The sequence below is a fragment of the Narcine bancroftii genome, chromosome 7 (genome assembly GCF_036971445.1).
Source record: "Narcine bancroftii isolate sNarBan1 chromosome 7, sNarBan1.hap1, whole genome shotgun sequence".
NCBI classification, from domain to species: domain Eukaryota; kingdom Metazoa; phylum Chordata; class Chondrichthyes; order Torpediniformes; family Narcinidae; genus Narcine; species Narcine bancroftii.
The window spans coordinates 24,287,743-24,311,384 of NC_091475.1; the positions used below are offsets into that span (position 1 = coordinate 24,287,743).

The following is a 23,642-nucleotide window of genomic DNA, read 5'->3' on the forward strand; positions in this document are numbered from 1 at the left end:
TTTGAGGAACAGTGGAAGACTATCAGAGATTCTTCATGGTACTCAACAAGTTTTTTCCAGTTAGGGCAAAATGTTTAGCATAGCGATTAGTGCAACACTGCAGCACCGGCGATTGGGACCCGGGTTTGAATCCTCACTGCCTGAAAGGAGTTTGTATATACTCTTTATGTCTGCATGGGTTTCCCTCTGGAGCTCTGGTTTCCTCCCACCCTTTGAAATATAATGGGGGTTGTAGGTCAATTAGGTGTAATTGGGCGGCTTGTGGGACGAAAGTGCCTGTTACCATGCTGTATATTTTTTTAAAAAAGCAAGGATAGTGAGGGTGGGGGCAGCCAGCCTTGGATAACTGAGGAAATAAAGGAGGTATTCAAAATAAAAGCTCATGCTTACAAAATTGCCAAGATCAGGGAGAAACTAGAAGATTGGGAAAAATCTAAAAAGCAACGAAGGACTACAAAGCGAGCAATAAAGAAAGGGAGGGGCGACTATGAGAAAAGATGAGCACAAAATATATAAACAGACAGTAGAAGTTTTTATAATTATAAAATTAGAGGGCATGGTAGGTGTAGCGGTTAGGACTACGCCTTTGCAGCGCCAGTGACCAGGACAAGAGTTCAAATCCTGTGCTGTCTGTAAGGAGTTTGTACGTTCTCCCCGTGTCTGCGTGGATTTTCCCCGGGGGCTCCAGTTTCCTCCCACCAGCGAAAAGTACCGAGGGTCTAGGTTAATTGGGTATAAGTTCGGCGGCATGGACTTGTGGGCTGAAATGGCCTGTTACCAAGCTGTATGTATATATTTAAAGATCAAAAGGGTGGATAAAGTGAAGGTTGGTCCCTTGGAGATCAAGAAGGGACAATGAGGAAATGCTGAGGGTTTAAATAACTTGTGTCGGTCTTCATGGTGAAAGAAAGGTCTACCATTGCCAAAGACAGATGTATGGATGTGATGGGAAGTGAGGACCTGGATGTAATAGCTATCACTAAAGAGGTTGTACTCAGAAAGCTTGAGGGTCTAAAGATAAGTTCCCTGGTTCTGAAGGAATGCATCCCAGGGTACTGAAAGAAATGGCAGAAGTTATAGACAGAGCTTTGGTTCTGCCTAATTACTCTCAATTGACCTACAACCCTGGTATGTATCGAAGGGTAGGAGGAAACCAGAGCCCCCGATGACTCTGGACATGTCCTGGTGGATTGGAAGATGGTGAATGTCACACCACTATTCAAAAAAGGCTTTAGCTAAAAAGGCAAGAAACTATAGGCCAGTTTAACATCTGTAGCTGGGGGAATGCTTGAAGTTATCAGTAAAGAAGAAATAGGGAGGCATCTGGAGTGAAATGGATCCATCAGGAAAAGGTAAGTCCTGTTTGACAAACTTTCTGGAGTTCTTTGAGGATATAACTAGTGTGATAAATAGAGGAAGCAGATGGACGTTGTTTACCTGGATTTTCTGAAGGTGTTACTTAAAGTGACGGATAAAAGACTTGTACAGAAAATAAGGATGCATGGAGTTGGGGTGAAAGCATGGATAGAGGATAGGTTAACCAAAAGAAAGCAGAGAATTGAGGTACAGGGGTGTTTTTCTGGTTGACCATAAGTGGTGATCAAAGTGCTGGAGGAATCAGTGCTGGCCTGCAACTTTTCATTAATGAACTGGAAGAGAGGACAGAGTTCAGTGTTTCAAAGTTTGCTGATGACACTACATTGAGTGGAAAAGCAAATTGTGCAGAGGATACAGAGAGAAGTAGATCGGTTGTGAGTGGGCGAGGGTCTGGCAGATGGAGTAGAATTGGTAAATGTGAGGTTTTCCACTCACCGTGGAAGGAAAAATGGAAGTTCTGATTATTATTTAAATGGAAAGTGATTGCAGCATGCTGCCATGCAAGACTTGGGAGTGCTTGTGCATGAATCACAAAAGGTTGGTTTGCAGGTGCTGTTGGTTATCAAGATCTTGTAGCCACTGGCAGGGGGGCTTCAGGAAGACAAATGGAGTGTTGGCCTCCATTGCTAGAAGGATGGAATTTAAAAGCAGGGAAGTTATGCTGCAGACTAGAAGGGGCCTGTTTCTGTGCTGCATTCTTCTATGGTTCAGGCTCTAACTGTGCAAGGTACTGGTGGGGCTGCAACTGGAGTACTATATGCATTCCTGATCTCCTTACTTGGCTTTGGAGGTGGTGCAAAGGAGGTTCATCAGGTTGATTCAAGAGATGAGGGAGTTGGCCTATGAGGAGAGATCGAGTCGTCTGGGACTGTCCTCACTGGAATTGTGGAGAATGAGAGGGGATCTTATAGAAACATACAATTATGAAAGGCATAGGTAAGATAGAGGTAGGTAAGTTCTTTCCATTGATAGGGGAGACCAGAACTAGGGGACATAACTTCAAGATTCAGGGTTGTAGATTTAGGATGGAGATGAGGAGGAACTGCTTTTCCCAGAAGGTGATGAATCTGTGGAATTTGGTGCCCATTTAAGCAGTGGAGGCAACCTCAATAAATATATTTAAGTCAAGGGTTGGATAGATATCTACATATGTGGGGAATTAAAGGCAGATAGGTGGAGATAGGCCCATCATTAGATCAGCCATAATCACATTGAATGGTAGAGAAGGCACGACCGGTCAGATGGCCGATTCCTGCTCCTATTCCTTATGTTCTTATGATCTCCCCTTCTGTCTCACACTGATCCCCCACCTCACCCCAGACCTCCCCTCCCCCATTCTCTCCCATACTGATCTCCCTATTCCACACCAATCTCCCTTCGTCCCACAGTCTTCCTCTCCCCCACCCATCCTGATCTCCCCAACCTCGTCCCACGAATCTCCCCCCACAATCCCGCAGATCTCTCCTCCCCCTACAGATCCCCCCTCATCCCGCAGATCTCTCCTCCCCTCCCCCTGTCCCATACTGATCTCCCCTCCCCCCTTGTCCCCACACCGATTTCCCTTACCCCTCTGTTCCCACCCTATCCAGTTTTTTCCATCTCTCATTTCTAGTCTGTTCTGTAATCTTTCAACAAGTCACTGCTTCAGATCATGAGAGCATCTTAATTCTTTTTATTAACAGTTTGATGATTAACAAAATAATCCACACAGAACCGTGAGGGCCAAGGTCCGAACCCCCTCAAAAAGGTGGAGCTGCAACCCTCTCACCCTTCCAGGGAGGTGTGGAGCCGATTCCTGATATGCAGCAAGCCAGCGCGCGATTCCAGCGGCAGGCATCCTTCCCCCTCACTTGTTGCTCAGTCATGACGTGTTGAATCCGCTGATGCTTCGCAGTGGAACCCTGACTAAGTAACTGGAGTAGATGACCGTGGCGCTGAATTAGTACAAATCCGAATAGTGTGAACTGGGACACCGTTTGGGATTTTCTTGCTCCTAGGCTGCCATCCCTGACCCACGGATAAACTGATGCCTCAATATTCATGCAGACGGATGGAAGGGTATTTCTGAACAAGTACATTCGAGTTCAGTACTTTTACAAAGACATCCAGTTTCACACAACAGCAGAATCTGCTTGCACCCATGTTACACCCCTTTGTTCCCTATTTATAAAGCATTATTACATGTTAATAAAAAGCATGGTTTAATACAATATATATGTGGGCTGTCCCAGATTTGAAACACGTTTACATCCATCTTATACAATATTGCATGGAAATTTGCTGTAATTGTCCTGAATGGTTTGAGACAGCCCTGCAGTGACTTGCAGTTCAATGACAATGTGAGGATGTTGCCTGCAGCTGTCCAGCCACTGGCGGGGGTGGGGAGGGGCTGCATTCTTACAACTACTGGCAGGGTGGCTGCAGCAATGTAGCCACTGGAGGCAGGACTTGCACCCATGCAGCTGTTGGAGGACCTGCATTATTGCAGCTGCTGGATGTAGGAGCTGCCACCCTGGGGTGCAGCAAACACCGGCCCAGCCTGGTGACCTGGGATGATGAGGAGCCCAGAATTTAACCCTTTAATCCCCAGGGAAAGTGGGAGGGCAAATCTCTGGACTGGGTGGGACAGGCGGATGGAGGTTGGGCAGGGAGATCACGGGTGAGACGGACAGACATCAGTCTGGGGGGGTGTGGAGACCAGATGTTGGGGGGGAGGGCATGGTCAGGTTCGGGGGTTATCTCTGGGGAGGGGCCATGCCTCAGTTGGCGGTGGGTTCCTGCGACCTGAGGTGATGGGATCATTGTTGTCTAGCAGGCAGCCCCTAGGGGACTGTAGCAGGGCTGAACAAACCCAGGAGGCTGTTCAACCCAACAGTTGGTACTGAACCATGCCTGTCTGAACTGGCTGGGGGAGCCTCAGACCAGAGTTGCACTCGGATCCCTCTGTGTAAGCTGCATTTCGAGCTGCATCTCGGCTGGGTGCTCCTCTCATTTCCCAAGACCCCTGTCCATGGGGAGACCTCTTTGCCCCTTTCCCAGTCACCTGGCCCCATCCACCCTCTGACCCCAATGCCTGGGGCAGCTGCTGATCCTGACCCCTGACCCACACCTCAGCTCAACTGTGGAGTGACTGTTACCCCTAACCCAGAGCTATCCCTGGACTCCCAATCCCTGGACCATACCCTGAAAGCTTTGCCAATCACTCACACGTGTGCACACTAACATATTTGCACACTCACTCACACACCTGCAGGGGCTGGAACTTTCCAATGTCATTCTTGTGCTTCAGGCTTGAGCCAGAGATGGACAGGTTGTGGGGGGGGGGGGGGGGTGGATATGGAGGCAGCTCTTGCCTCTTGCTGCCCCCACTGATGGAGCAGGTTAGGGCTGCAGGTGGGTTGAGGGGCCAGATCAGTGAATCCCTCCTCCCTTGCTGTCTCACTCCACGCCACCTTCAGCACCTGTACCTCGTGACACTGCCAGGGTCAGAGCAAAACTAGCCCCACAGAAGGGTGCGGTGGAGACAATGGGAGACCCTGTGAGTAACTGAGCTGTCCGCTTCATTGCGGGCAAGGGTTCACTATGGGGGCAGGGACAGACGGGGGATGGGAAGGGGAATGGTGCAGTGTGGGGGCATGGCAAGGAATGGTGCAGGAGAGGGGCAAAAAGGGTTGATCCCAGAGGCTGGGGTAGGGTGAGAGAGAGGAGAGGGGTGGGACTGAGGAGACAATTTGGATGGCAGGGGAGGGGTGGAGGAGTGCTGGTTGAATCAGCCACTTGCAGCCAGTGTCCAACAGAACCTGGAGGCTGATGTTAGGGGCAGGTATTGGGGACAGATGTGGGGACAATTGGAGGCAATTGTTGGGCAGATGTAGGGGCAACCTTTGTCCTTGTTGGGGGAAGTTTGATGTTAGGGCAGAGAGAGGGGTGAATGAGCAGATGGGACGGATATTAGGGAGATGGGGGGTCAGATTTGGGGACAAATGTTGGGGCAGATGTTGGGAGGGATGTTGGAGTAGGTGTTGGGATTTTGGATAGATGTTGTGACAAGTCTTGACCAGATAATGCAAATGTTGGCCAGATTAGGCCACAAGTTGGGACTGGGGCAGATGTTGGGCAAATAAGTCTGATGTTGAGATGGGGCTGATGTTGGGATGAGGCAAACATTGGATCTGGGGAAGATGTTGGGGAAATGTTTGGACAGGGCAGATGTTGGGGTAAATGTTGGCATGGGACAGGGACAGGTGTTTGAGTAGGTGTTGAGAAGATGTTGGGACTGGGACAGAAATTTGGGCAGATGTTGGGTCAAGGGAAGATGTTGGGGCAGTTGTTGGGTCTGGGGAAATGTTGGGACTGGGACAGATATTAGGGCAGGTGTTGGGACAGATTTTGGGATGGGCAGATGTTGGGACAGGTGATGGAGATCAGATGAAGTACTCCTTCTTCTCCTCAGTGTTGGCCTGGCTGCCCTCTGCGTTGATAATAGCCGTGTCTGCATCAGGTGCATCCTCCGCTCCCTTCGCTTCGTTCGTCAGGTATGTTCCTGTAGCCGCAGATCAATGGGGGTTAGTGATGGGTTGCCCCAGCCCCCTGCCAGGATGGGTGTATGGAGAGGAGAGGGGTAGTGGGGGAGAAGAGAGGGGTAGTGGGGGAGAGGAGGGGGAGGTGTGTGGAGTGGAGAAAGGGAGGGTTGTGTTGAGGGGAGGGTGTGAGGAGTAGGGATGGTATATGGAGCAGAGGTATGAGGGGAGAAAGGAGGGGTGAGCAGATGGGAGGGACCTTACCTTTATGTCGAGCCAGGTAGCGTCCAAGAACGATGATGAGACACAAGGTGATGAAGACCACCACGGCCACAACCCCTCCGATCACTGCGTGGTCTGGACCCGACTGACCAGCCAGGGCGCTGGGATCTGAGGACACACAATCAGCACAGATCATGAGCTAGTGCCACTGCATGTGACAAACCATCCTGCACAGAGATAGATGGGGATCCTGTGGGGTGTGGACGAGTACCCCAGGGTAGTAACCAGGACCCACATCAGGCCCCGCACTCCTACTGTACTGTACCCCAGTGTTATACAGTGACAGACCCATCCCCACTGGTACTGTACCCCAGTGTTACACAGTGACGGACACCCTGGTGTTCTAATGACAGACTTGTTTCCTCCTCATCTCCCCTCTTTACTCCCAAAGGGCAACATGGTTGGCATAGTGGTTAGTGCAATGCCTTTACAGCACCAGTGATTGGGACTGGACTTGGGTTTGAATCCCACACTGTTTGTAAGGAGTTTGTACATTTCCAGTTTCCTCCCACCCTTCAAAAACATACCGGGATGTAGGTTAATGGGGTGTAATTTGGGCGGCATGAACTCATGGGGCCGAATTGGCTTGTTATTGTGCTGTATGTCTCATTTAAAGTTGATGAAGGGTTCGACCTGAAAGATCTACCCCATTTTCTTACCACATGCAACATTATATCGTAGTACAGGCCATTCAGCCCATGATGTTGTGCTGACCAATGTAAACCTACTTCTCAACAATCTAGCCCTTCCTAACCTCACACCCATAAACCTCTATTTTTCTTGCATCCATGTGCCTGTTTCAAAGTTTTTTAAATGTACCCTTGTACCAGCTCCACCACCAGTCCCAGCAATGCATTCCAGGTGCCCACAAATCTCTATGTTTTAAAAAAAAACCTCCCCTCACCTTGTACACAAAAAGCTGCTGGCAGTCCACCTTATTTATACCTCTCATCCTTCTTCACTCCACAGAAAAAAGTCCAAGCTCTGCTAACCTTGCCTCATAAGAAATGTTCTCCAATCCAGGCAAAATCCTGATCAATCTCTTTGCACCTTCTCTTAAGCATCTACATCCTTCCTGTCATGAGGTGACCAAAATTGAGCACAATATTCTAAGTGTGGTCTAACCAGAGTTTTAAGGAGCTGCCACATGATCTCATGGCTTTTGAACTCAATCCCCTGACAATGAAGGCCAACACCCCATACGTCTTTTAATCACCCCATCAATCTGTTTTCCCCCCCTCCCCCACAGATGCTACTCGACCTGCTGAGTTACTCCAGCAGATTATTGCTCCAGATTCTAGTATCTGCAGTCTTCTGTTGTCTGATCCAATGAGTTACTGTCGATGATCAGGATTCAGTGCTGGGCAATCGGAGGAGGCACTGGCTGGTTCCTTTGTGCTTCATTTACTGAGTAGTGAGATTGGATTCAAACATCCCCACACCTGACCCACTGATTGGAGGAAGGTTGTTGATGAAGCAGCAGGAGAACCCTGCCCTTTGATGAAGTGGCCTCTGACAAACTCAGCTAACTTCCCTTTTGTGATGTGTCTCTAACCACTGGAGCCAATCAACTTCATTTGAACATCAGTCCATAACCAGGCATCGCTGACCAAGTGTGGCATCAAGGAGCACCCCAGGGGTTGCAATCAGATTTTCCAAAGCAAGCATCCATCTTACACCCAACAGCTGTAACTTTAATCTTCTCCGCCTCCGGATATGGACCAATCGCGTGGCTTATCCTCTCAGGTTATGAACTAATCTTGTGGCTATGAATTCAGGATATGGACCAATCACTTGGTCATCTCAGGTTAAGGACCAAGGTTACTGTTAGGTTACATTAACATTGTCTTTTCTGGTTTCTGCTAATCTGATCTCTTCCCCCTCCCTCCTTTCCTCCTTCTTTTCAGTTTTCCTCCCTCCCTTCATCTACCTCCACTTGATCGCCACTGTCCCCTCCCTCACCTTTCCACCTATCATCTCCTGCCTTTGCGACCACACCTCCCCCTACCCTTACTCTTTTGCTCGAAGCCTGCTGACATTTTTCCATTTCTTGATGAAGGGCTCAAGCCCGAAATGTCGGTTCTGTATTTTTACCTTTGCTATTTAAAGGACACTGTTGTCATTGAGTTTCTCCAGCACTGTGTTTTTTTTACTTCAACCACGGTGTCTACAGATTTTCGTGTTTTACTTCCAAGGTTACTGTTCCTTGCCCCATGTACCTGTGTCAGCGTTTCCCAAGGAAAGGGGAAGGTGTGCACTTCCCCTCACTGAGGACACAATGACAGTCTCTCTGCTCAATGGTTGTGCAAAGACCAGCCAGCACACTATCTCAAGCACATTTGAACAATTCCCTCCATAGAACAAGAAAACATTACAGAACAGAAACAGGCCCTTCAGTCCTTCTCGTCTGTGCCAATCTTTATGCCTTGTCCATTGATCTGTCCATAGCCCTCTATATCCCTCACATCCATGTACCTGTGCAAATTTTTCTTGGATGTTAAAATTGAGCTCACATTCACCACTTCAACTGGCAGCTCATTCTACACTCCTATCACTCTCTAACCCTTAAACCATGTCCTCTGGTTTGAGGCTAATGCTGAAGGAGTCAAGGTTAATGTCTGCTGTAGATCACTGTGCTCAGAGAGGCTCGGCATACGGTAGTGTTCTATGGATCTGTGGCTGCTTGAGGGATGTTCCAGAGGATTTCCAGCCCTATTGGCCTGTGCTCCTCCTCCTACCCTTCCCTTCTCCCCAGCCCTTTTATTCAGACGCCTGCCTGCTTTCGGCCTCAGGCCCGAAACTCAGTTATATATCTTTACCTCCTGTGGACACCGTGAGACCGGTTGAGTTCCTCCAGCATTTCTGTGTTTTTACTACAACCACAGCGCCTGCAGATTTCAGTGTTTCACCCCCTCAAAGAGGTCTACTTCAGAGTGTTCCTTTTGCTTGCACAAGTCCTTCTGACCCTTTCCTATGCATGCTGTCTAAATATCTTTTGAACGTTGTAATGTTCCCTGCCTCTACCCTTCCTCTGCCAGCTTGTCCACACACTTACCACCCTCTGTATGAAGAAAGTGCCTCTCAAGGACCCTTTACATCTTTCCCTCTCACCTTAAATGGATGCCCTCTGGTTTTAAACTTTCCTTGCCCTGGGAGAAGATAGTGACCACTCACCTGATTGACACACCAAGATGTGGAACACCTCTATAAGGCCCTGTTTGTAACTTATATTTGTGCTTTATAGTCAAATTTGGCTCTAAAGGTTGTCATAGCTGAAGGGTGGTAGTGTGGACGTGCTCCCACTGCTACACAAATTCATGGTATGCATCTCAAACAGCCTCTGACAATCAAGTCCAACTCTTGGCCTTCACATGTGGCATAGTTCTAATGCCCGGCAGAGCTGTTCTCACTGACAGGAGAAGAGGGGAGAGACGGACCACTAGCCCCTTGAAACCAGTTGCTCTGGGCAGATGGGGATCATTAACCATGGATGGTAACTCATCTAGGAGATGGAAAACTCTTCCTTGTGGCTGTACCCACTCACGATTATGGCTTTTGGAGTAAACCCCGAGGAAAAATCCAGAGTCGGAGTCCAAAAGGTGGCTGACTGCTGTACCCAGCACTGGCACAGCAACTCCTGCGATGCTGCTGGCACCAGACTATATTGACTTTTGTCATTCCTTTGGAACCTGTCATTAGCATGGAGAGGGGGGTCCACTGCATGGCTAACAGATGGATCTCCAAATCAACTCTGCCCTGGCTTGTTCCCTGGAGAGGCCACTCCAGTTTTGCTTCAGTGACTACCAGAGGCTCAGTACCAAGGGTTGGCCATGACTGAAGGAGGCCATACACCAAGTCAAATTTACAGGGGAGTGGGAAAGAGCTGTTCAATCTGCCAGGTTAATGTGTCCTGCACTTGTTAAACCCTACCAGGCAGTCAAGTCTCATGGGTTTTCCTTTAAATTTGTTTTTTAAGTTTTAGATTATTTGTCACCTTATACAGTGAGAAGGGTTCTCCTTTGAGCAGTCTACAGGTTATCTCTAACATTCTCTCAACATTTCCCTATCATGTGTGGGATGCGAATAGCCCGTGCTGTCTGTAAGAAGTTTGTAAGTTCTCCCCATGTTTGCATGGGTTCTCCCCGGGGGCTTCGGTTTCCTCCCACCATTTGAAACGAACTGGGGGAGTTGGTTAATTGGGTGTAAATGGGGCGTCAAGGGCTCATGGGCCGAAATGCCTGTTACCACGCAGTATGTCTGTCTAAATTTTAAAATAAATTTTAAAATTCACACAGCCATGTAAGGAGCACAATTTACAGAGGAGAGTGTGTCTGGGTGTGATAGGTCCTTTTGTGTGTCTGCTGTCTTTCCCAGGCAGTGGGAAATGTAGACGGGGTCCGTAGAGGGGACGAGAGTTTGCGTGATGATCTGAGTTGCTTTCAACACCTAATTTTACTGAGTTTGCTTGTGACTGGCTGGTGGAGTGTACACCCTCTAGAGTGACACTCCTTGGAAGGATCATCTCCCTACACCAGCCTAATGCTTTCCCTCTCCCTGCATTGTCCACAGTCACCCCTCTGAGCAGGGTGTCTGGAGACAGATGGCATTGGTCAGAGATACCTGTGCTCAGCTCTGGTGCGGTTTTTTTGGGTCTGGTTTTACTGGAATATATTAACCCCTGCCTGCTGTTGGTGTCTTACTTTGTTTTGTTTTTGAGAGAGGCTGAGCCTGAGGTGTTGAGAGTGGGAACATAGTGCACAAATTATCTGCAGTCCAAGGTTTGAGAATCCTCTGCTTGTAACCATCTGATCTCCACCAATAGGAAGTTGAGAAATGACCTGGGAGCCTGGAGGTGGGCACGAGAAGGCTGTGGCAAGAAGGATTAGGGAAAAACCTTAAGGCATTCTATGCTTACGTGAAGAACAGAAGGATGATGAGAGTAAAGGTAGGGCCACTTACGGATAAAGGAGGCAACAAGTACCAGGAGGCGGAGGAGGTTGGGGAGTTCCTAAATGAATACTTTGCTTCAGTATTCATAGAGATTTTGCTCAATGTGAAGTCAATGTAGAACAGGCTTATGTGCTGGAGCACGTCAAGGTTAAGAAAGAGGAAGTGCTGGACTGGAGAATGGCAAATGTAATCTCCTTGTTTTAAAAATTGGTAATAGGGAGAATCCCTAGAATTATAGAGTGGTGAGTTTTATGTCAGTGGTGTGCAAACTGTTCGAGAAGATTCCTTCAATCAGGATTTACAGTTCGAGCAGTTAGAGAATATAGACTTCTCAGGGATAGTTGGCATGGCTTTGTGGGAGGAAGGCTGTGCCTCACAAGCCTAATTAAGTTTTTTGAGGAGGTGACCAAAGAAGTAGACAAAGGTAGGAGGGGAATGTGGTGTCTATGGATTTTAGTACAGCATTTGACAAGTTTCCTCCATGGAGAACACATTCTGAATGTCATGAGGCAACCTTGTGTGGATTCAGAGTTGGCTTGGCTGTAGAAAGCAGGGGATAGAAGTGGATGGAACGTATTCTGCCTGGAGGTCAGTGATTAGGCGTTCTGCAGGGATCTGTTCTGGGACCCCTGCTCTTTGTGATTTTTATAAATGACTTGGATGAAGAAATGAAGGGATGGGTCAGTAAGTTTGCAAATGATGCAACATGATTGGAGGTGTTGTGGATAGTGTAGAAGGTTGCCGTAGGTTACAACAGGATCTTGACAGGATGCACAGTTGGGTGGAGTTCCATCCGGTTAAGTGTGAGGTGATGCATTTTGGAAGGTTGAACTTGAAGGTGGAATATATGGTTAATGGCAGGATTCTTAAGTGTGGAAGAACAGAGGGACTTTAGGGTCCAAACCCATAGATCTCAAGGTTGCCAAGCAAATTTATAGGATAGTTAAGAAGGCTTATGGTATGCTGGCCTTCATTAATTGGAAAATTGAGTTCAAAAGCCATGAGGTAATGTTGCAGCTCTATAAAACTCTGGTTAGACCACTCTTGGAATATTGTGTTCATTTCTGGTCACCTCGATACAGGAAGGATGTAGATGCTTTGGAGACAGTGCAGAGATTTACCAGGATGATGCCTGGATTGGAGGATGTGTCTTAAGCAAGGTTGACCGATCTAGGGCTTTTCTCTTTGAAGATAAAAATTGACTTAATAGAGGTGTACAGGATTATGAGGGGAGCTTAGATAGGGTGGACAGCCAGCATGTTTTTCCTGGGTGACAATAGCAAATACCAGACGACATCTGTTTAAAGGGAGTGGAAGAAAGTTTGGAAGAGATATGAGAGGTTTTTTTGGCATGGAAAGTAGTGGGTGCTTGGAATGTATTGTTGGATTGCTGGGGGTGGTGGTGGAGGCTGGTAAAATAGGGACATTTAAAACATAAGCCTGGGAAAATAGAGGGTTACGGGTGTGAGTTTGGGAAGGTTTAGACTGTGGTGGAATAGGTGTACATAGGTCAGGAGAACATTGTGGGCCAAAGGGCCTGTTCTATGCTGTAATAGTTTATGTTGTATGGAGCATTGGGATAAGATGTCAGCACTGACAGGGAACTGGCTGTATTGGGCGAGAATGGGTTGTTTGTGGGTCTGTGCAAAGGGCAGTGTAGGGGTGTGTTCAGCATTCCCTCTGACCACTGATGCTCCAAGGCTGCAGGAGGGAGGAAGAGGACTGGCAGGGGCTGCAGAAGGTGACAGGTCTGTGACGAGAGTGGGTAAGGGAAGGGGGAAATGTAAGGATTGGTTGGATCTTGCTGTTCTTGGAGAATGGAGTAGGGCATGTGGCTGTATCAGGCGCTAGGAAGGCAGAGGTGGGACAAGGTGAGGGAGGTGCTGAGACTATTCCTAGCTAGGGGTGAGACTGTGTCTGACCACAATGGGAGGGAGATGATGAGAGTGAAGGGGTATCGGAACTGAGATGTAAGAGAGTACCGTACCAAGGATGCTGAGGGTTTCCTGATCATGTCAGAGGTCTGGAGCTCAAGTTTCCAATAGTTTGGACTGAAAGCTGTACAGCTGCAGAGACTGAGGGAGCACTGGAGGGAAATCCACAAACACTCAGACTCAGGGGGACTTTCTTTTCTTCTTATTCTATGACTGTAAGGAGCATTGGGCAATTTCTGGTGATAGCGAACCTGTGTCTGCCCTTATGAAAGACTAAAGGAAAATTTGTCACATTTATATCACATTTTCTTTATATTACATGACATTAATCTAGAAATGGTGAGCCTGCAGCTGACTGGGGTGGGATGGTTCCTAGGGTACAAGTCCGGAGTCAGGTTCCTGAGGAACTCTGAACTGGGGTCCGCCTGAGGTGGGGAGGGTCCAGGGACTGCGACAGGAATGCCACAGCAGGAAGCCAGTGTTAATTTGGTTTAAATTGGAGTTCGATATAAGTGTGATGTTGATGTTAATGCTGCCCATGTCGTGATTCATCTTGTTCCTATTTTCTGTGAACGATTTGTTGTGGGTACAAAGTGTAGCTGGAATGTGGAGACTGTTTACCAGCTGCCTGTCTGGCCCATAACACGTATGGTCAGCAATGGAGATGATTCCAGGACGAGAGGGGACAGAAGGGGGAGGAGGAGACTTATGAGGGTTTTGTTGGGCAACGTTCACACCCAGAGGTGGTCCATACCCTGAGCAAGCTGCCGGAAGAAACTGTGGAAGTGGGTGAAATTACAATATTTAGATATTAGGTCAGATCAATGGAGAAAGTGTTTGGAACGACATGGACTGAATGCAGGCTAGTGGGATCAGCTTGGCCAGTATGAGTGAGATGGGCCAAAGGGCTTTCTCCAGAAGGCTGTGTGACTCCATGACACATGTGACCATAGGCAATGTAACTCAGGCCAGGATGAGGCAGGTTCCAACCCCAGGAGGTGGAAGATATTCGACCTCGGGGGTGAAACTTCCATGGAGGGTCCTGCACAGGGACAGAGCAAGGAAGGGACAAGTCACAGGGGCATGTTCCTCAGGGTTAGAGGTCCTTGGGGCCTATAATTCTTGGGGCCTATAATTCTGAGGGGAGAGGCAGTCTGGGTCCCATGGTTCTGAGGGAGGGGCACTCTGGGGGCCATGGTTCTCAGGGGAGGGGGGGAGACCTTGGGGCCTATAGTTCTGAGGGGAGGGATAGTGTGGCCCAACAGTTCTGAGAGGAGGGGCAGTGTGGGTCCGACAGTTCTACGGATAGGGGGACACCTTGGGGCCCACAGTTCTCAGCGGTGGGGCCTGCAGAGGAGGGGAGAGGCAGCCAGTGACACTGAGGGCAAGAGCAGGCTGTGGACCCATCTCTGTCCGTTCCTTACCTTGAGCTGGGCTTGTTGGGGACATGTTTTTCACCGATGCTGCTGGCAGGAAGAGTGCGGGAGATGGCACACGGTGACATGGGCAAGAAAACAAAAATGGTTTGCAACTCAAGAGAAAAATAACTTAAAAACACACAACAAATCAAATAAATGCATTAGACATGACATCGGCCCAGCATGGAGATGATTGGTGCCCACCCTGATCATGTGATCATTGCCTGGCTGCAGGCAAGGGAAGGAATGGTGATCAGGGATGGTGAGATCAGCGGGTGATATCACCCTGGCCCCTCTCTACCCCAGGGAAGAGTGGGGTGTCGGTAAATCCCTCCCCTCTCACCCACTATGCCCTGACACCTTGGCTCTGACCCCAGGCCCCAAGGGAATGAGCAACACCAAAGGAATGCTGCCTTGAGGAGGCTGGGAGCCCTGGAGCATTGTGCGAGGCGCAGTACCGAGGGAGGATAGCTCTGAGAGTGGCAGAATGGAAAGAGTGCCGCTCAGTGGGAGCCGAACTGAGTTTCCATTGTAAGAGGGGCAATAACAAAGGGGTTCCCCACTGTGTGAGGGCAGTACTGAGAGAGTGCCCTCTGTGAGAGGGACAGTACTGAGGGGGTGCCCTCTGTGGGAGGGTGGTTTTGAGGGGTGCTCACTGTGGAATGGCGGTAGGGAAGGAGTGCCCACTGTGGGAGGGTGATACTGATGGGGTGACCATTGTGGAAGGGCAGTACTGAGGAGGTACAAACTAAGGGGATGCCCACTGTGGAAGGGCAGTAGGGAAGGAGTGTTCAGTGTGGAAGGGCAGAACTGAGGGGGTGCTCACTGTGGGAAGGTGGTATTGAGGGAGTGCCCTCTGTGGGAGGGCAGTACTGAGGGGGTGCTCATTGTGGGAGGGTGGTACTGAGGTGGTGCCCTCTGTGGAAAGGCAGTACTGGGGATGCCCACTGTGGGAGGGTGGTACTGAGGGATACCTACTGGGGCATCTTTGTGAAGGATGATGCCCAGGGTGTGAACCCACATCCTGCAGGACAGACACCAAATCTCTCCTCTGGAAACTTCCTGAATGCAGTGCTGGTGACACTGAGATCGTTATGAGAGGTGCATCGCCCACCTCATTCCTGGGGTCTGTGACAACCTTTGCCCCTGTGCATCAGGGTGGGGATGCACTGGCGGTCCTTACTGGCATCCTCACTGGAGTGCAGCGTTACAGCCGTCTGGGATGAGGCTCAACACTTCCAGGGGAACAGTTGGATGTCAGACCTGGGACCCAACCCCCTCACCCTGCCTGACCAATCCTGGTCTCAGGGCAATTGAACCCTCCCCTGGGCAGATATGCCTTAGCACCTCACGCTGATGGGCAGTTGAAGAGATTTGAGCTTCATGCAGTAAGCAAGCATCTGGGGGGGATTGAATTGAACAACCCCCCTTGACCCAGAGTGAGGGGAGTCCCCTGACTTCACCCCGGTTGCTGGACCCAAGCCCCTAACCCATCACCACCACTGAGGACCCTTAGGCTTGAGCCACCAGCTTCGAAAGAGACAGAAGCCAAACTAAAAGCAGGTCTGCAATCGCCACTAACCTCTAAACTGACAACTAGTTGGTAAAACAATGGCGGGTTTGTACTGTACCTCGGGCCCTGGAGCCTGTGGCTGGTTGGGCAGTGTTGCTTGCTATGGTGACAGGGGCCACTGCTCTAGCGGAAAGGGAAGAAGGGACGCTGATGGTGGGAGACGGGATGATGGGATCATCTGGTTGGTAGGAAGAAAAAAAATACAGCTTAAACAGAGACCAACAGAATGAACAAATGAAACCAATCTGCGAGAGCATGCAACGAGAACAGTGCAGCCCCTTACGGGCTGAGTAATCACTAGAAACCACAAATAGACACATAATGCGACACACAGCTACTAGAGTTAGGGAATGTGATGGCATCCCAGGAGGAAGGAAGCAGGAATGGAACAGGTTGGCAAAATCCAGGATAGAAGGGACTTCTGGGAAAGTAAGGGAAGACTTTTGGGGTGGGTGGGATGGGGGAGCATTTCTGAATTTGGTTCCCATTTACTGTGTTTAAACTCTCAGAGACAGGAGCAGGCTGTTTTGTTGGGCAGGGGAGGAGTGAAATGTCCAGGGAGGTGTCGACAGGAATGAAAACCACCCATGGTTAAGGTTGGGCTGCAGGACAGGAGGCCTGTTCCACCAGGCCCTGGAAACATCCCGACTCTGACACTGACTCGGGGTGAGCCTGGGGCATCACAGGGACTGGGGGGGGGGGGGTCCTCTGTTAGTGACCGGGGGGGGAGGGGGATGTCTGGGACATCACAGGCTCTCTGTCCCTTGACCAAGTGGGGTGGGTCTGAGACATCACAGGGGCTGGATCCAGGGCCTGTGTGAGGGAGTCGTATTCCAATGTAGTATTTATGCAGGCATGGAGAGAGGGAGGATGTCACCAGGAACCGAACCCACCAGGCATCCAGCCTGCCCCTAAGTTGTGGGGGGGAGGGGTTGTGTTGGTAGTAGCAGTGATGTTCCCCTGGGAGTGGAGGGGCAGGGACTGAGGGTCTGTGTCAGCTGGTGAGGAATGTCAGACAGGGTCACCATCACCCTGATGGGCAGAACTAGTGCACCCATTGTAACTAGCCTGGGTACTCTGGGTGGGCCCAGGTCCGCTTGGGACTCCCTCAATAGAGAAGTACAGCCTATATGGGCCATACAGCCCATTGTATCAGTGCAAGCCCATCCAAGTTCCTTTCCTGCATGTCCTTCTCGTGAGCCGCAGCTCTGACTCGTCACAGAGGAGAGCTGCAGGAGGAAGTGAACCATTGGAGGGACACAGGATTCCTGAACTTCCTCCCCCTGCCACCCCCCTGTTTGCAGGCATACCCCACCTGCATTCTGGGATGGCTGGGTAGATCCAGGCAGCTAGGACGTCTTGGATTGTAAATCATGACGTCATTTCTGCTTAAAAATAATCCAGGAGGTAAAAGATAACAAAAGTCTTTCATAAATCTCTCAGACCTCCAACCAATGGCAACAGCCTTCTCCTACCTTCATGCATCCCCTCTATGTCCAAGGTGGATGCCACCTCTGCAGGAGGCCATTTGGTCCATTGCACTAGTGCTAGCTCTTTGAAAGAACTCTCCCATTTGCCTGCAGGTCTCACCCCACTCCCGGTCTCCATTTGAACTGCCATGTCCTCCCCCACCCCCCATTCTCAGCCTCCATCTGAACTCCCCCACTCCCAGTCTCCATCTGAACCCCTCCACTCCCAGTCTCTCCTGCACTCCCGGTCTCTCCCCCACTCCTGGTCTCTATCTGACCACCTCCCCACCACTCCCAGTCTCCTTTTGGACCCCCCCCACCCCACTCCCTATCTGAACTCCCTCACTCCCGGACTTATAAGAGATGACCCCTCATCCTCATGCAATCCAAGGAATAAAGCCCAGCTTGTTCACTGTAGCTCAGGCCCCCCAAGTCCTGGCAATGGCCTCGTCAATCTTTTCTGCTCCCTCTCCAGCTCAACAACATCTTTCCTGTAGCATGGTGACCAGAACTGAACACAATCCTCCCAAATGGGCCTCATCAACGATGTTGGGAAGCCTTGTGCAACTGATGAAGGCCAGTCTGCCGAAAGCCATTGTGACCATCCCATCTACCTGTGATGCCACTTTCAAGGTAATGTACTCCATGATCCCTCTTCAACACGCCCATGATGTGGGTGGAAAGTGGAGCCCCTGGGGGAAGCCTACAGTCACAGGGAGAGAGTGCAAACTCCACATAGACTGGTGGAGTTGATATCAAACCTGACAATGTGATGGGTATTTGCACATCTCCTTGTGCCCGCAATTTGGAAGGACTCTCTATCAAAGTAAAAACACAATGGTGGAGAAACTCAGCAGGTCACACAGTGTTCTTAATATAGCAAAGAAAAGGATACATAACCAATGTTCGGGTTTGAGCCCCTTATCAAGGTCTGAGTAAAATGTTGCCAGGCACCTGAACAAAATGGTGGGGTGGGGGGAGAAGCACATTCCTAAAGGCACCTATTATCTCCTGCCTTTGGGTCCATGCTCCTCCCCCCAGGCAATGTGATCATGGACTTCTCCCTCATTACTGGAAACTGGCCCCACAACTGCCCCACCAACTACTGGGGCGGGGGATCACTTTGGGACACCATTCTTGTGGCCAAACCTTGGCCCAACTCCTGCCCACTGCTCACATCCCAAAAGTACAGTCAGGTCCATAGCTCCCTGAAGTTAGCCCACCCTAGTAGATCAAGCAGTAAATTTTGTGCTTGGGTTCACTGAGTGGGACACTTGAGTGTAAAAGGAAGGAGGGAACTGGACCAGTTGGAAAGATGGGCTGAAAAATGGCAGATGGAATTTAATGCAGACAAGTGTGAGGTGTTGCATTTTGGAAGGACAAATCAAGAAAGGATGTACATAGTAAATGATAGGGCATTGAGGAGAGAGGTCAAACAGAGGGACCTGGGAATACAGGTACATAATTTCCTGAAAGTGACATTACAGGTGGATAGGGTTGTAAAGAGAGCTTTTGGCATATTGGCCTTCATACGGTACAACTCCAATTATCTGAAATGCTCGGGACGGGGCCTATTTTGGATAAACAATTTTTTCGGAGAACTGGTCTTTTTTAAAAAACAGCCCAGTAGCAAAAGCAAATCACTTGTAACAGTGTTTAAACAACAACAAACAATAAGGGAAGGCTTTTAAACATTAAAATAATATTTAATTCTCACCAAAAAAATCCTGGCTGGTGCTGATCACTGATACCTCCCAACTGAGGCCCCACTGCTGCCGGGAGTCCAAGGTCCCCACTGCTGCTGGCAGCCCGATGTCCCCGCTCCTGCTGGAAGCCCGACATTCCCACTGCCGCCAGAATCCCAAGGTCTGTGCTACCACTTGCAGCCTGACGTCCCCAGTCAGTTCAGCTTCGAAATAATTTCGGATAAATTAGGATTTCTGATTTGTTTCAGATATCCTCATTTATTCAAAATTTTTTTAAAATTCAGATAGTTGAAAGTTTTGGAGAATCTTATTTCGGATTATCAGAGTTGTACTGTACATCAAAGTATTGAGTATAGGAATTGGGATGCTATGGTAAAGTTGTATAAGAAATTGGTGAGGCCAAATTTAAAGTATTTTGTGCAATTTTGGTCATCTCACTACAGGAAAGATATCAATAAGATTGAAAGAGAGCAGAGAGGATTTACTAGGATGTTGCCCAGACTTCAGGATCTGAGTTACAGGGAAAGGTTAAACAGTTTAGGACTTTATTCCCTGGAGCGCAGAAGAATGAGGGGAGATTTTATGGAGATATTTAAAATTATGAGGGGATAGACAGAGTAAATGTAGGTCAGCTTTTTCCTCTGAGGGTAAGTGAAGTACAAACCAGAGGACATGGGTTAAGGGTGAAAGGGGAAAAGTTTAAGGGGAACATGAGGGGGAACTTATTCACACAGAGAGTGGTGGGAGTGTGGACGAGCTGCCAGCTGAAGTGGTGAATGTGGGTTCAATTTTAATATTTAAGAAAAATCTGGACAGGCATGTGGATGGGAGAGGTATGAAGGGCTATGGACTGGGTGCAAGTCAGTGCGACGAGGCAAAAAAATGTTTAGGCACAGACTAGAAGGGTTGAAGGGACTGTTTCTGTGGCCTGTGTGCTATAAAGAAAGGTTGGACAAGCATGGTTGGAGGTCAAGGTGAAAGGTGAAGGCAGGGAGGAGTTTGGAGGGGATGTGTGGGTCAGGATTTGCACATGTCATTGGCAGGAGTGCATGTAGTGCATGCTTGAGTGTGTTTTTGAGAGCACGTGTGAGCTTACATGTGTTGGTTGCGTTCATGTGAAGCTTACAGATTAGTGGAGTGCACACATGGCTAACAAAATATCTCCTCCTTGTTCCCCCTCTGAGTCAGCCCCTCAGGATGACCAGTCACCACCCCATCCTGACAACAGCTGCTGGCTGAAAGAGACACAGAGTGGGAAGAAGAGGCGGCCTGTATGCCATCATACAGCGTGAGAACAGGCTTAACATCCCTGTAGCTCAGCTCCCCCCAAGTATGGGCAACAACATCCTCATAAATCTCTGTACCCTCCCCAACTTGACAATAACTTTCCTCTAGCATGGTAACAAAACAGCATAATAGTCCAAATGGGGCCTCACCAAAGTCTTGTACAACTGCAACGTGGCCTTCCAATTTTGATACTCAACATTGAATGTTGAAGGTTAATGTGGTGAAAACCTTTGTGACCACCCTATCTACTTGTCACACCACTTCCAAGGCACTATGTACCAGTACCCCTAGATCCCACTGCTCTACAACACTCCCCAGATCCTTACCATTCACTGTGCCGGTCCTACCCACATTTGACCCCAAAATGCAACACCTCACATTTCTCTGTATTCAGTTCCATCAACCATTTCTCTACCAACCTGACCAAGATCCTACTGCAATCTTTGACAACCATCCTCACTGTCTACAATACTGGACAACTCTAGTGTCATCCACAAACATGCTAATCATGCCACGTACGATTTCATCAAAACCATCGATACAAATCAAAACAGCAATGGTCCCAACACTGAACCCTGAGGCACACCAGTAGTCACAGGCCTCTGGTCTGAGAAACAACCTTCTGCTACAAACTTCTGCTTTCCACCATGAAGCCAATTTTCCATTCTGCTCTCTCTCCTTGGGTCCCAGGCAATTGGCACCTTTACAAAGCTCTAGTTTGACTGCACTGAGAGTACTATGTGGAGTTCTGGCCAGACTATAGAAGGTCTGTGGTTGCACTGGAGAGAAGGCAGAAGAGATGCACCAAATTTGGGGAGAGACCGGAAAGGCACTGCTTGTTTTCCCAGGATCAGAAACCATGGGATGTCCTGATGGAGGTTTATAAAGTTATAGGACACATGGTAAGGTTTTAAGGCAAGAGGAAGGAGATTTAAAGGGGATCTGAAGGGTAAGCTTTTTTACACAGAGAGTGGAACTCTCTGCCAGAGGAGGTGATGGCCTCAGGTACAGTCACCATTTTTAGGAGACCTTTTCTTGAGTAGTGAATGGAGAGAAGGAGATAGACCTCACGCTGGCAAATGGAATCGGCAAAAAGGTCAGCATGGATGTGTTGGGCCAAAGGGTCAGTTTCTCTGCTGACTCTGGTCGGGGCCCCCAAGGAGTTTCCATGGGAGAGGGGGTGCACTTCTTCCACTGTTGACACAGGGCTGCTGGATGCTCCTGTCATAAGGACACAATAAGGAGGTGGCCAAGGTAGTTAGGGTCCACTTGTAGTCAAAAAAGGGAATCGATGTCTGGTGCCAGAGTGGATGAGATCTTTGTATCAGTGTTTACTAAGGAGAAGGATGTGGAAGATAGTGAGATCTGGGAGTGGTCAGTTGAAATTCTGGGCACTTCAATGTTGGGGAGTAGGAGGTCTCACTAAAGTGGATAAGTCCCCAGGCTCTTTAGCCACAGGTTCCAGAAAACTGGAGGATAGCCAATGCTATCCTTGCCACTTATGGAAGCTCACTGACCTTGAGACTGTAGGCCAGTGATGTTCCATTAGTGGCAGGGAAATTATTGGAGATGAATCTCAGCAACAGGTTTTGCTTACATTTGGAAAAGTGTGGCCCGATTAGGGGTTGTCCACATGGCTTTGTTCATGGGAGATCTTGTCTGACAAACTCCAGAGTTTTTCAAGAGGTGACAAAGATGGTTAATGAGGGAAGGGCAGTGGTAGATTGTCTCCATGGACTTTAGTAAAGGCCCTCAAGGTAGACTGGTCCACAAGATAGAGGCACACGGGATCCATGAGACTTGGATTCAGAATTGACATGGCCACAGAGGATAGTGGTGGAGGGGTGTTTCTCTGACTGGAGGTCCATGCCCATGATCTTCTGCAAGGAGCAGTGCTGGAACCTCAGCGCTTGTGATAAAATATGATTTGGATGAAAATGTAGGTGGGAGGATCAGTAGGTATGTAAATGACGCAAAAAATGGAAGAATGTGGATTGTGAGGAAGGCTTCAGCAGGAAACAGACCTGTTATAGATGTGGGCAGGGAAATGGGGATGGTACACAGGGCATTTGTATGGCAGTGGTAGGGCATAGGGGTTGTGGGGTGCAAGGCCACTGCTCTTTGATGCTGCCATACAAATGAACAGGTGGTGACATTTGCCTTCAACTGAGCACTTAAATTGGGAGATTACATATAAAATTATGAAAGGCATTGATAAGGTAGAGGTAAGTAAGTTCCCATTGGTGGGGAGACCAGAACTAGGTGACATAGCCTCAAGATTCAGGGTAGTAGATTTAGGACAGAGATGAGGAGGAACTGCTTTTCTCAGAGGGTGGTGAATCTGTGGAATTCACTGCCCATTGAAGCAATGGAAACGACCTCAGTAAATATATTTAAGACAAAGTGGGATAGATTTTTGCATAGTTGGGAAATTATGAGATATGGGGGAAAAGCAGACAAGTGGAGATGAGCCTATGATCAGATCAGCCACGATCACATTGAATGGCAGAGCAGGCTCGACAGGTGGGATGGCCAACTCCTGCTCCTGCTTCTTACGTTTCAATTGCATCTAACTTTGGATAGGAGTATTTTAGAGCAGCCATTCAACCCCCAAGAGCATATTTAAGGGGTGGGGGTTAGGGGAGGGGAGGAAATGGTCTGAAATCATAAAAAAACATTTTTATGTCGTAAATAGGAGAGAAGTATGGAAGAAACTAACTCAACTGCTTCACAAGGAAGAGGGCCCATAAAGTTTGTGCAGAGTCCTAAGGTGGCTTTGAAATAAAAGGCTGAGAATGGGTGAGTTAGAGCATTGTGTGTAGTTCTGGTTGCTGCATCACAGGAAGGATGAGAAGGCTCTGACGAAAGAGCAGAGGAGTTTGACAGGATGTTGCCTTGAGAGACTGGACAAGGAGAAGTACTGGAGGAACTCTGCGGGTTGAGCAGCATCTGTGAGAGGGAGAGGAATAGTCAGTGTGACGGGCTGAGACCCTTTGTTTTAATTACAGTTATTGTGAGATGTGTGGTTATTCCTCTAGGAATGGGCTGGTAGAGGTTGGAACCCACACAACATTGAGCATGCCGTCACAGGGTGGGGTGGAAGGACGTGGGTGCTATCCATGGCTG

The 23,642-nt window shown here is 48.9% G+C and overlaps 1 protein-coding gene across 27 annotated transcripts in view; it reads right to left on the reverse strand.

The window, feature by feature from the left end:
* Nucleotides 1-3,029: 3,029 nt before the first annotated feature.
* The window catches only part of cadm2b (cell adhesion molecule 2b), a 1,102,220-nt gene continuing 1,081,607 nt past the window's right edge, over nucleotides 3,030-23,642 (reverse strand). For 24 of the 27 annotated variants that reach the window (XM_069889164.1, XM_069889140.1, XM_069889145.1 and 21 more), the window contains 4 exons: nucleotides 16,113-16,232; nucleotides 14,488-14,526; nucleotides 6,162-6,287; nucleotides 3,030-5,920 (listed from right to left, as the gene is read on the reverse strand). In XM_069889164.1, coding sequence (XP_069745265.1) covers nucleotides 5,802-5,920; nucleotides 6,162-6,287; nucleotides 14,488-14,526; nucleotides 16,113-16,232 — 404 coding nt within the window. In that variant the 3' untranslated portion in view covers nucleotides 3,030-5,801. The remainder of the gene's footprint in view (nucleotides 5,921-6,161; nucleotides 6,288-14,487; nucleotides 14,527-16,112; nucleotides 16,233-23,642) is intronic. The other 3 variants (XM_069889149.1, XM_069889162.1, XR_011341617.1) reach the window with 2 other exon arrangements.